We start from the raw sequence: 13,969 nt of genomic DNA, 5'->3' as shown, positions 1-13,969 counted from the left end.
TGCAGCTTTGTCCAAAGAAAACTCCCTTTAGGATTTCCATTTTTTTTCTACTGAAAGTACGTTAATTTTGGCATTAAGGCCTTTAAACACACACACACACACACACACACACACACACACACACACACACAGAGCAACTAATTTTTATAAAACAAGATGATCCCAGTAAAAAAAAGGGGGGGGTGGTATCGAAGGTAAAAGCTGGCAATTGCTACTACTCATGAAAGTCCCCCTGCCAGTTGCAGATGTGTTGGACTAAGCTGCTTGCACTATCAGCCAGTGTCTAAGACATCCGGAAGGCTCTGGGTTGGGTTCTGAATCAAAGAGCCTCTGAGTACCAGTTGGTGGGGACCCCTAGCAGGAGGGTGCCGTTGCCTTTCTCCCCTGTTCCTGGGAACGGAGGTGGGGCATTTGAATTCCTCACTCCCTTGTGGCTTTGGTTGGATAACCATGGGGTGGCTGCTGTGGTTAATTCTGTAGTTTTGCAGAAAGTACCCAGAGACCAACCTAGATGATGTCATGCAATGGCAGGGGGAAAGTACAATATCCACTACTGTGCACAGCATTCAGGATGCTTTGGACAATTCAGCTTTTCATTTATGGCCTCATAATTAGGCACACAGGTGAGGTGTGATTAGTCAGAGGATGGTTCCTCTGTGTAGGATTTCCAGGAATCAGGAGAGAGAATTTTGGTGCCCCTCTGTATAATTAGCATTATTGTGCAAATTACAGTTGGTTTGCTGTCTCTTCGAGCCTTTCCATGATTACTTTCTTCTTCCTGAAACAAACACTTTAAAATAATACACCAGTCTTTGGCCCTCAGAGAGTGACTTTCTGCCTAGCACACAAGTTGGACTGCCTTGGTGATCTGAGCCAGTGTGGCTTGCTTTTAATTTCTAGTCTTTGAATGAGCTTTATATGTGTATGTTCATCTCTGCATGTGTGTTATTTGGGGGGGGGGGAGGGGGGCAGTGTTTAACAACCCACATTGCTCCCTTCTATCAAACTCATACTGTGTTCCTCCAAAAATGTTTCTTTCCTGGGAGTAAATGCCATCTGCTTTCTGAAGGTGATGCAGCCTCCAGTACTACAAAGATTAATCTGCCTTACCAAAATGAATTTTGCTGAGCAATAAAATTCCACTGCAGTACAGTTCCTCCTTATTTTCCTGCTGCTCCCCAGTACAGGCAGAGACTGATTGCACCATATATTTGTGATGGTGGGCATAGAGAGATTGCACAAAATATCCAAGGCAGAGGCTGGAGCAAACAGCAAGTTCCTTCCCACTTGTTCTGGCAGCAGTTATGCATATCAGGATAAGAGAACTGCACTAATCCAATAGCAAAGATTGAAGAAGCTGCATTAAGGTTGTTACAGCAGTGAAAGGTGATACTGACCCCAACACCCTTTGCCCCAGAAAATACGTTGTGATCACTGAAGCTTTTTTTCTAGAGTCTTCCACTTCCATTAGATCTTGCAGGTGAGCTTTAATTGGGGCTGGGTAGATATGGCCTTCCAGATGGTTTTGGCCAGCAGCTTCCATCAGCCCTAGCTAGCTTAGCCTATGGCAAGATTTTGTGGCTGTTGCAATTCAAAAACTGCTAGAGGGCTTCAATTGCACACACCTTTTCTGTGAGTTAGAATGCTTCAGAAGGCTTTCTAAACTGGTTTAAAGGTTTAAACAGAATATTTCTTAGGAAATGTTTCACGTGTTGGATTTCATAGGGAAGAAAGAGGGAGAGGGATTTTTGGTAGCACTGACAGATTTGTTTACTCTTGGGCTTTGATGGGGAGGGTTGTGCATGTATGGAATGTTGTGTAGAGTTACAACAGAGATGACCCAAGATCTGTGCTTCTCTGCTACATCATACGTGTTACTGAGGTCACCTGGGTTTCAGTAGAGCAAAAAACTGCCCTACTGGATCAGTCTCCTTTCCTCTTCCTAAACCAGATCTGTGCTAGCCTGATCCAAGCCTGAGAAGTTGTGGAAAGTGTGAGGAAATCTCCTTTTGACTTAGAGTCATCAATGACAGCTTGGGTTGCCAGAGAAGGGCTAGGAGTAAAAGGCTTGTGTTCGATATCTTAAGTCACTTAACCAGCTTTGCATGATCGTGAGTAATCTCTTGAGCACAGATTAACATTGGTGACAATTTGTCCTTTAACAACGGGTTGTAGTTTGCTTCCATTCTGGTATCCTCAGGTTATTGGGGATAAAATGGGGCAGAGTGGCAGATATAATTTGTTGTAACAACACCTGCAGCAACTTTATTTATATCTTATTTTTCCTCAGGGCTGGGACTCAAGGCAGTTCATGCATTAAAAGGCTGCACTTAAAAATGTACAAAAAGCCAACAATAAAATCGAAAATTAAACTAAAACCATATTAAAAACATAAATGCTAAATAGATTTTAAAACTCAACACAGTATAATTTACAGTGTTACTTCACTTACAGATCTTTGTTAAAAGCCTGTTAGGATAAAAGTCTTCACCTACCATCATTAAAGAGGGGGCTTCTCTAGGGAGGGATTCCAAAGCATAGGGACAGCCACTGAAAAGGCCCTCTCTCATGTTTCCCCCAACCATAACTGTGAAGGTGGTGGGACTGAGAAGAGGGCTTCTGTTGGGGATCTTAGTGTCTGGGCACACCCATATCAGGAGATATTAAAAGTAATAATACTAAGGTTTGAAAATGGACTAAAACAGTGATGAGTGAGAAGAAATTAACTCAGGACATAAAAATCAAGGCATGAAGTTCATCTCCCAAGTCACACCTTCCATATGTGACAGGCCATAACTGCCATCACTCCTGGTTTTCGTAGGTGACAGTTGTGTTGTTTGGGGAAGATGGGCACTGTAATCTAACACATCTGGAAGACGCCAAGTCAGAGAATGTGCCCCGTTGTGTATGAATCAGTTGTCACCAAAAAGCTGTGCAGTACTGGTATGTTGCTATTTTAGTTTAAGAACCATTGGGGATGGAATTAAAGTTTCACCCAGTCACCCTGTGGCCTCTGTTTCCTGAAAACATATTTATGCTTTGCTCAAAATGGCTCCTACCCCATGTTCTCTTGAGGACAAAAAATAAGTAAATGAACTTTGTTCTCCAGTCACAGTTCCCTAAGATAAATTAAGGCTGGCTTGCCAGGGCATTAACATAAGAATATGTGGAGAAGAGCCAGAAGCCAGCTTCTCCCAGTTGGCAGCGGATCAGGTGGCAGGATTTGATGCTGAAACCTTTAACCAAAGACTGGTTAGTCTTTGCTCAGTTGGCTTAAAGACGTGGCTCCAGTTTGCTTAAGAGATGCACGAGGAGACGCCACGTTTTCTACGCCAGATGTTGATACAGACTCATGTAATCCACTTCATCATCTATTTCCCCAGATAAAGCTGAGTTTGCCTGTAAAGAGAAAATACATGTATGTTGTAGGGGGAGCAGGAGAAAATGAAGATGCAAAAAAAAAAAAAATGTAAGCTGCCAGTGAGGAGGTAGTTTATTTCAGCTGAATTATTTGCACTGAGCCCTAAATCTGTGAACATGAGTTTGGATCCTTTCTGCATTCTTTAGTCATCTATTAAATCTCCCTTCTTCATTGCTGCAGCAGCTTTGCTTGTTTGGAGATATATCTTGTGTTCCTGGCCAGAGACTTAGTTTTGCTACCTCAAGGGTGGGAGGGCAAACCTTCAGGTCTCAGACTGATTTCAGAAGCTTCTTCATTCAGACTCTGGGCAAGAGTAATCCTACACTGTAGTTATGGTTGGTGCTACCTGCACTTTTTTGACATCCTTTTTTTAAAAAAGAATAGCAACATTTTCCATTTAAAATGCAGAAAAATGTTAAAAGAATTTAAAGGAACAACCTGTCCTAATTTTTTTGAAGAATAATCAGTTCTAATCTTCTGATTTGGGGATGATCAGAGATGATCCCAATTTATAAAAAGATCATTCATTCATTTAAAAGCTGATTAGAACATCTAGATCTTTGAAGTCTATTTAAAACCAGGGAGGGAGACAGAAGATCTAGGGCCACCATAAATAATCCCTCTCTAATGCTTGGCAACCTAATAGAGCTTAAAGTCATCTATTGATTTATGGCGATCCCACGAATTTCATAGGATTTTCTTAGGCAAGGAATACTGTACTTACAGATGGTTTTGCCGGTTCCTTCCTCTGAAATATAGTCTCTACAGCACCTGGTCCAAGTACTGGCTAGGGCTGACTCTGCTTCGTTTCCAAGATCAGACGGGATCTGATCCCATTTGGGGTATTTAGGCTGACCTAATAGATCTTACTAATGGGCAATTAGAGAGGGTCTCTGGCCAGGACAGAAGGGGCATGTTTGCTCGAAGAGGCAGGAAGACCCAACCAGATGTCACCCTTTCTCTCGGTGTCACTCAGTGCAGGCTGCACCACCTCCCCCAATGATGCCAGCACCTCCAGATGACATATCATAGTCATACTGGGTAGATAATTAAATCCATGGCGGCAGAGAGTGAAGAACAAATTAGAACCCTGAAACATGAAAACCATAGTGAGCCTGGAGTTAGATGTTTACACGCGCATCCATACACTTACAGGGCACACCCACCAGTAATTATTGAAGCCATCATAACACCTGCCCCCTACCTTCCCCAGGTAGGTGACCCAGGAGACTACCATGGTCAGTGGAAACATGTTTCTGAGAGATCCAGGCAGAACTACTGGGACCGAACCTTCCCCCTACACACACACACGCACCTCTCTATCCACTCACCAGCCTGAGTCACCAAGGCAACTAAGGTTGTTTCTTGCCCCAAATCAGCCAGAAAACCAGCTAGAAAGCCAGACTGGAACAGACTGAAATAATCAGTCTCATTGAAGAGCCTCTAGTGTTGAAAAGCAATAACTTTTTACAATATCTTAGTTAACACGGGCATATTAAGAACCAATGTGGTTTGAGTATTGGACTGCAACTCTGGAGATCAGGCTTTCTTTCCCTGCTTGGCTGTGGAAATGCACTGGGTGACCTTGGGCAAGTCACGCACTCTCAGACCCAGATAAGCCCACCATAAGTTGGAAATGACTTGAATGTACACAACAACAAATTGCTCTTACCATTATAATTAATTGGTAATATAATTACCATTATAATTAGTTACCATTATAAGGGTCAACAGTTAATGGAGGGATTAAAATAAGCTTTAACAGCCACCTTGTTCAGTGGTGTGGAAACTGCATTGTCACTCACTACAGAATTAACTGACATCCCAATGGATAAGCCTGTTTATGACAGATTTTAACACGCAAGAAGGGCTTGAGTCCTAAAAGCATGTGGTGACTCAACGTACCATCCAGCTGCACACACTGGAACTTAATTCAAAACAGCATATTTAGATGCAGTCCTTCCTGCTTCCATCTCCTTCTCAGGATGGCTTCAGAGTCAGAACAAGTCCAGGTAATTTTGCTTACAAAACTAAATGCAAATTGGACTCAGTGAGCCTTGGAGGGGTCCAGTTTCCATATGTTACAGAGAGATGGCTTTTTGTACCTTGGAAAAGCTTATTGGGCAGGTGTTTTGCAAAACACTGAGTAGCAGAAAAATAAAGATTTCTTCAGCAACACAGAATTCAATTTCTCACCATCATTAGTTTGATTGTGGTCAACATGTCTTTTGCAGCAGTTCCAGTCTCTGTAAGAAAAAGGGTTTATGGCCAGCATGCACAAATGGTTCTCTTTCAATGTAAGCCAGAGTACAGTCTGTGTGAATAGAAAACCAAACCTAATTCGCTGTGAAGTACCTCTTTATGAGCTGAACATATGGAGATTTGTATTTATAAATCTATCAGAATTTGCATTCCCTAAACAGTTCTCTCCCCACTCCTCTGCTCCCTTTTTAACTACTGATTTTCTTACTTGTTCTTTGTCTGTTTTTGCATCCCACAGGTCTTCAAGAGTAAAGCTCTAGAACTTGGAGAAAAGCTTCTTCCTGCCTTCAGCACACCAACGGGTATCCCACGGGGAGTCATAAACCTGGGCAGGCAAGGCACATATCATTATTCTGTTGTCTCTAACAAATGCACTGCCTAGGACAAGATAGGAAAGTTATGTTCCACATACTTGTAGCACCCCCCCTCCATCTGTTTTTGTGGGCTTCTGAGACATCCTCACCCTCCCAAAATATATTTTGTAGTTTAAGTATAATGAATTGTTACTTCAGGAAGCATGATTCTACTTTAAGCCAAGGAGTACACACCCAGGCATCTGGAACCTTAGATTGCATTTGGCTGCGGGTTTTTTGCAACCAGAGGTGTCTTTCTGGTAGGAGTAGATGGCATGGTTTACACTTGGTCTGGAGGTTAGGAAATTGGCTCCAGTTTCTCCACAGTTGCCCACCCTTGATCTTGGGCAAGAATAGGAGAATCCTGTTGACTCAAAATAAAGGTGAGTTTCTTCAAGTATCTTCTGATTTCCACAGTGGTCAGCCAGGTGTTTTCAGGAAAGTTGTAAGGTGAGCATAATTGTGACACATTTTGAGTGTCATCGGTCTCCAAAATCTGGTACAAAGAAACTTATTATGATTGTCATTGTTGCTGGATTCTTTCCAGCCACAGCCCTGGAAATGAAGTTCTGCAGCTAACTTGACAGTCACCTCTGCAGCATTCAGCTCTGCTTGTGGGCAAAGTTTCATGCCCAGTAACAGTTGTATATTCAGGTGCTGAATGAAAATGAATTGGCCTAAACCAACCCATCTCTTTATAGTGTGGAACTATAACTTCCATTACCTTACTGATAATAATGTTCTGGCTATATGTGATGGAAATTCTAATGTAACACTTCTGGTGGGCTCCAGGTTGAGGAAGAAGGCCAAAATTGTAACCAACATGGATAATATTTTTTTAAAATCCAAACTTAAACTCTACTGAGCATTTACTGCTTTACGTCTCAGCTCTGTATACCAGTCACCACTCCTCTTATTGCCATCTTTTTCATGTCTGAATGTTATGTAGAATGAACTTTCTCCCTGCTTTCTCCATTCCATGCACAATTTTCTGAACTTCTATCCCATCCGAATCATTCTTTTGCAGTTTTCAGATAGAATTCCCCTTTTCCCTGCCTGCTTTGCTTCGCCCCTCCAGCCGGCTCTTGTAACCCAAGATACAGCCTGGCTCATTTAAGAAGGTTTCCTCATTCCCTCACACCCACATACCTCAGCTGAGATGGCATGGGGAGCTATGGGCATGGGAAATTGAATTTTTCTATATTGGCTTCTTCTAAAGCAGGAGTGGGCAACATCCCACCACTAATGCGTCTGTGAGTGACCCATTAGGCTTTTGCAAGAATCCATTTTGAATTCCTTTTGTGAAGGGAAGTGTGGCTTGGGCACAGTCTCTGTCCAAAAGCCCAACAGCTGCTGGGAACGTGTGCCCCTCTCTCTTCTGACACAAACTGCATTACAATGGCCAGCTGGTCTGAGTGACTGCCAAAGAGCATTAGCTATTTTGAGACTATTGGAGGAATATTTCAAGGAAAGCAGGTTTTTCTTCATCCCCTATCTCATTTTTAATGCAAACGTGTGTGTGGAGATGCATGCATGCACACACTTTATATATTGTCTTATTCCCAAGTTAGAAATAAGGAGGCTTAGAAACAACAAGGGATATAAATCAACCCAAACCTGAGAATTTCAGATTTGGTTTGGTTTAAAATAAGTTTCCAGTTCTCATGTTGCAGAATAAGTTTTGAAAAGAGGATTGGAGGGGTGGGAATAAGAAGAGAAATAAATGAAAACACATTATCAGGTGTATATACAGTACCTGAATTTATGTCTTTATGTGGGCCTTCAAAACAGTTGCTAAATCATAATTTTTGTGACAGCAGCAGCAAGCAAGACTTATATTTCAGTTTTTCAAGTGGCAGGATTTCTTTAGCTTCAGTGGACGACCCCAGATTCTAGCACTGTAAGAGGGGAAAACACTTCTCCCCCATCTACACCATTCATCATTCTATATACAATTAGTGTCTTTCCTAACTCAGCTTTCTTCCAAACAGTGCAACCTTTCCCCATAAGTAGTAGTAGTAGTATGCTTTATTTATATAGTGCTGTAGATTTGCACAGTGCTGTACATACAAACAATAAAATAGACAAGAATAAACCTGCCCATGGCATACAATCTAAGAAATAATAGCATAATACATATAAGTAATACATAACAATACAGGAAAGGGTTCAGTAAAACAGGCAACAAATTAAAAACATCAAATAGCAAATAATAGTCACACAATGCTTGGGAACGCTTCTCTGAACAGGATGGTCTTCAGCTCAGTTTTGAAACTAATTAAAGAAGTGATGAGCCATGTTTGAGGGGGAAGGAGGTCCCAGGAGTGAGGGGCAGCAAGTGAAAAGGGACAAATCTGGAGTGAGGCAGAAAAAATCCTGGGCTGAGACAGTAGACCTTGACTACCAGAACGGAGGGCCTGAGCGGGTAGGTGAGGAGAAATAATGTCTGATAAATAAGGAGGGGCCAGTCCATGGAGGGCTTTAAAAGTCAGTAACAGGAGCTTATACTGCATATGGAAAGGGAGGGGGAGCCAGTGAAGGGATGACAACAAAGGAGAGATATGGTTGGAGCGGTGGGCAGATATAATAATGTGTGCAGCTGAATGCTGGACAGAAATTAAAGGACAGAAGTGAGAAAGAGGAAGCCCAGCCAGGAGGATGTTACAGAAATCAAGTCATAATACCACTACGGCATGGACCAGAATCTTGGCAGTAGAGGAAGAGAGAAATGGTCGGATTTTGGCAATATTGTATAAAAAGAATCTACATGCATTAGCTGTGGTCTGGATCTGGGGAATAGATGGCAGAGACAAATCAAAAATAAAACCAAGACTATGACCTTGCTGGACTGGTCGAATAGAAATGTCATCGACAGAAACAGAAAAAGAGTATTGAAGGGACTTTTTAGCCCCGTTTCAGCTCTTAACATCCATTTTCAGGCATGGTGACTAGAACTATGTACAGTATTCCAGATGTGGTCACAGCCTGGAGTTGTATAGCTTCATTAAGAGCCTAGGATCTCAGTGGCAGAATATATTATTAGCAAATGTGAGATCCCTGGTTCAGTCTCGGGCATGAAAGAAATTCAGATGGGCAGTGTAGGAAAGTACCTGAGGATTATTCCTGCTGGACCTGATTGAGCTATGGTCAATTAGAAGAGAGAGAATAGTGTTAAGTGTACCAGTGATCTGTCTCTGTATAATAGGGGTAGGGGTAATAGGGGCAGGGACCATATGGCTCTCCCAGTGTTATTGGTCTACAGCTCCTTTCAGCTCTAAACAATAAAGCCAGTGGTGAGGGTTAATGAGAGCTGCAGGGCAAAATAGTTGTCAGCCCACGCATTCTCCATCCTTGCTACAAAAAGAGCTTCAAGTGCTCATGCATCTTATCCCACCTCTCTTGATGGGCCACTCTTTCTTTATTCATCTAAACTGGTTCCATCAATTTTCAAGGTCTGGTTCGGGATGTTGTTCTTATAAAAGTGCATGCTTTTCTCTTTCAATCAGTCTGAACTGTCAACAGCTAATCATTGACAGTAATAACAAAAATCCCTTTTATGCCTTTTATAAATACTTTGGGGAAACCCTTGAGAAGGGGAGAACATTGCTCTAAAATTTAGACTCAAGAATGGGGAACCCTCCTTCTTTCCAGGACCACATTTCCTCCAGGGTAGTCCTCAGCCAGCAATACATTGAACAATCACACACACATGCGCCTTGCTGCCCCCCTTTTCTTTCTCTTTATTCTTTCTTTCATAGCTTCAGGGGAAGGACAGATCACTCTTACCAAAGGTCTGAACTGATCACTTGCAGAGGCCTTTTGCAGTCAGGCCAAAGGCTACCCAGTCCCGGTCAAACCAGGGCTTGGAAAAGTTGCCGTTTTTGGACTACAGGTCCCAAATTCTGGAAGTTGCAATCCATAATAATAATAATATGAATAATAACAACAGTAGCAACAACAACATTTCCAAGTTCTGGCAGCTCCTCATGTCTCATTGATGACCTTGGCTGACATTGAAATATTTGGAGAGTTCTTGGATCTTTACAGTCTGTGAAAGAACAATATGCCTTGATTAGAGATATGGAGATTGAGTGAAAACTTAATGAACGTAAGGGGAGTGTAATCCCATGGGTTTGAGGGTAATCACTCAGCAGATTATGATGATGCTTGATGATGGTGATGATGATGATGAGATGATCAGAGGTCTGACTGGGAAAGAAATCAGCATGAGCCCTCCTGCTGCTAACCAAGGAGACACAAAGGGCCACGCAGTTTCTCCCCCTTCCCCCTATACACACACAGGGACACTTTTTGGTTTTTCTGTAGCTTAAAAGTGCAAGTTTCTACTAGAGGTAAACCAAGCAGGATTTATGGTCCACAAAATTTCTTACAACTTCACCCTATTAATCTTGCTTTTGCTACAGTCGGTACAGAAAATGGATTGCTAGGCAACCGCCATCTTAAATACGAAAATAAAAAAATTAAACAAAAAACAGCAACAGAAATAAATAAATAAACTATGCTAAAATGCTGAGCCAAACATTTGTGTGTTTAATGTAATGTTTATTTCTAGCATAAGTACAGTAGCCAAGCATACAGAAAACAAGTGATGAAAAACCCTGGGGCTTACCCTCAGGCTTCCAGTCTGAGCCTAGATATGCAAAGAGAAGTGAGTGGAGAGAAAGTCAGAGAGGGAAGGAGGAAGAGCAGGTTAAAGATGCCCCAAAGATGGGGATTTAAAGGTTTGGAAAATGAATTCCTCATTCATCCTGAAAAGTACAACCTGGCTCTTTGTTTTTCTTTGTCGAAAAGAGCAAGTATGTAGTGCTTTGGGACACTGGAGTTTATCACATGGGAGGAATTTCTCATAATTTCGAATGAAAAGAAAGTGGGGTCAGAATGCATTCAAGTGAATTTGCTAGTTCAGTGAATTTACGTGAATTCGAATTACGTTCGAACTGACTTCCCATTGCCCGAAAATAGCTTGCCATTGCCCGAAATTGCGTATGATCACCTCTCACGCAGTAACGTGAAACCCCATGATTGCATTTGGACTGACTTCCCATTGCCCGAAATTGTGTGTTGTAGTCTATCACGCAATAACATTAAACCCCATGATTGCGTTCTGATTGCCATTGGATTATACTTCCAATTTCCATTGTCTGATAAACTCCACTGTCACTATGCACTTGGGTTTTGGAGTTCTTTTGGCTATTGTAGCCAAATATTCACAGATGTCTAATGGTTTGGAAAGGATAAATGCTCATTAGATATCTTGTTTGATGCTTTTACATAAGCTTGGCAGTTAGTTTGGTACTTTTCCCATTAGTCTGGGAAAATATATGAAAGCTGAGAATGGATAGGGGAGTGGATTTTCCTCTGTCGCTGACCTGCTTGCATAGTTCTCATAGCTAATGGAGATGATGAGTCACACTTATGTACTTTGATTTTCTTCATTTGCTTCTGCACTCCATAACCCTTGAGACTTCATCTTCAGTTACCTTTCCCTGGGAGAGTCCGCTGGCCCAGAGACCCCATGTAGCCATCTGTGGGGACTGAACTGGATCAACAGCAAGGGAAAGTCTGGGTAAAAATAGTTTAGGGGCCCATTGGCTGTGGGAGGATACTGGACTCCATCAGTGAAAGGACTGGAATGCTTGTCTGCCATATACTATGTGCTGCAAAAAGCTTATAACGATAATGTATGTCAACGTTCATCACCAAAAGAACTCTGGGGCAGGCCTGGAACTACGCCCAGTTCTGGCACAGTACAGAATGGCAGCTAATCTTAGTGGTTGTGGCAAGTATTTAAAACTGCATTGACTTTGAGATGTGTCCCCTGGGAATGTCCATGGTTCCAGAGAGTGGCACCCTCACATCCTTGGAGATCCTGGATCTTTCCTGGTGTGTGACAGACTTGTGTTCATTTCAGACCAGCGGTAGTTGAAGATCGAGAAGGAAGGAAGGCATCCATATTTTCATGCACTACAAAGAGTGTGCTACTGTCCTCCAGCAAGCATTATCAGAGCTTGGAAAAGTTACTTTTTTGGCTATGCTAGCTATAGGAATTGTAGTCCAAAAGGCAAAGTTTTCAAGCTAAGCTCATGAGTAGAGTATGGAAGCAGTGGTCCTCCCTTGTCATTTGCCCCCCATTATGCAGAGGTACACTGCTACTGAACATGGAGACTCTACTTAGGCATTATGGATAATAGCTGTTCATGAATTTGTCAACTCTCATAATCCTTTGCAAAGTAGATAATCTCTGCTGGGATTGTAATTCCGCACCTGCAGATGTCTTCTGCTCACAGCCCACATTTTTGGTGAAAGGTGTCAGACATTTCAACAAGTAAGCATTTGTCTAGAAATCTCTGACGTGGCAGTACTTGAAGTTTGGTGCACAAGCCTTTTAGCACCATCTGCTGTCTCCCCCAACTGCAACAACCATTACTCCCTTTTTAAACAGAGAGAGAGACATTAACAGTAATCTGCCACCCATGATTGTGCTAATCAAGAGATCTCAAAATCAGGCATGCCATCTCTCCTGAAATGAAAACCGCTGAGCTTCTCCCAAGCCAGCAGCTGCAGAGGCTATTTTCAGATCCATCCCTGAAGATATAGGTTGCTGTGCAGAAGCTAGAGATTATTTGTAAAAGGCTATAATCAAGAAATTGTTGTGTTAGGAGAAGGATGCAGACAGAAGACAGAGCAGAAAGTTTCTACCTCTGGTGAGCAAGTTCTTAACACTATAGTGGACCTTTGTAGTGTCTTAAGAACTGGGACTGTGTTTGTCATTTTGGTTAAGACCAGAAGCAACCTTGGATTGCTTCAGAACCTTGGACTTGGGAGTTCAGGATTTGTTCCCAAGGATATTTTGGGTTCCTCTATTTGCCCCATGATGGCTTGCCGAAGTTTCCATTCCATGTGAATGTGTGTCAGAGTTTGGAACCATTACTTACATTAATTTTTAGCCACAGTAGCAGTAATGGTTGCAGGCTTCTGGGAAGCTATAATGCATTCAGAGTCTCTAAAAAAGCCACAGATCTTCCATCTCTGATTTGTTTATAATGATATCAAAACTGGCTAGTCTCTCCTCCACTAAGCCAGAAAAAGAAGCCACTGTAATGTTATTTATTGTAGAGTTATTATTATGGATTGTTATGGGAAGCTCCTGATGCATTCCTGATAAACAGATCACATAATTTTTCAGAAGTCCTTTGTGTCTCGATGACTTGCAAGTATGCCCAAGGTTCTGGGTTGGGGACTGAATCTCCACCTTTACAGTGGTTTTCCTGGTTTAAATTTTTCTACCTTGTCCCACACATTTTTTTTTCTAAGGCACTTGGAGGCTCTTGGGTTGTTTTACACCTCCAAATGTATCAGCTATTGCTATCTTTTGCTAACTTTCTAAATGATTATGTTTGTTGCTTCTTTATTGTGTTTTTAACTTCTGGCAGCTGTTTTGCAAGTCTTTCAGGCCAAAGAGGTGGGATATGTGAGTTATGTGCCTTCAAGCCGTTTCCGACTTATGGCGACCTTAAGGACCTTATCACACGGGGAACATCATAGCCCCCTGTGACATCATTTCAGGGATAAAGCTCCCTCAAAACAATTTTCATGATTGTAGCTCCAGCAGTGCAAAAGTCTTAACTTTGAAAACTGTGGCCACTGTGAAAATTGAGTGCTCTTTAAGGCATCCAATTTTCACAGTGCAAACTCACAACCTGTTTAAACTCTGATGGTACTTTTGGTTGGGCTCTTGCATGACAAGAGCAATGGCGAGTTCACTCAACCCAGTACTGTACTGACCAAAAGTATCAGAAGCCTGGCTTATTGTGACATATGAACCTGGCCACTAATACTGTGCTCTGTTGCTTTTAGTTCACTGAAGCTCACTGACATTTGGGAAATGCAAGCCTAACTCTGTGGTTTTCAG

The 13,969-nt window shown here is 42.1% G+C and overlaps 1 protein-coding gene across 2 annotated transcripts in view; it reads left to right on the top strand.

Moving 5' to 3' along the window:
• Window positions 1-13,969, top strand: part of MAN1C1 (mannosidase alpha class 1C member 1) — a 168,854-nt gene that overhangs the window by 128,577 nt on the left and 26,308 nt on the right. For both annotated transcript variants that reach the window (XM_089478463.1, XM_089478462.1), the window contains exon 5: window positions 5,922-6,016. In XM_089478463.1, coding sequence (XP_089334589.1) covers window positions 5,922-6,016 — 95 coding nt within the window. The remainder of the gene's footprint in view (window positions 1-5,921; window positions 6,017-13,969) is intronic.

This window comes from Sceloporus occidentalis, unplaced genomic scaffold, assembly GCF_023333645.1.
Source record: "Sceloporus occidentalis isolate IW3139 unplaced genomic scaffold, rSceOcc1.0.p SCAF_13, whole genome shotgun sequence".
Taxonomy (NCBI): domain Eukaryota; kingdom Metazoa; phylum Chordata; class Lepidosauria; order Squamata; family Phrynosomatidae; genus Sceloporus; species Sceloporus occidentalis.
This window is presented reverse-complemented; position numbering and strand designations above follow the sequence as displayed.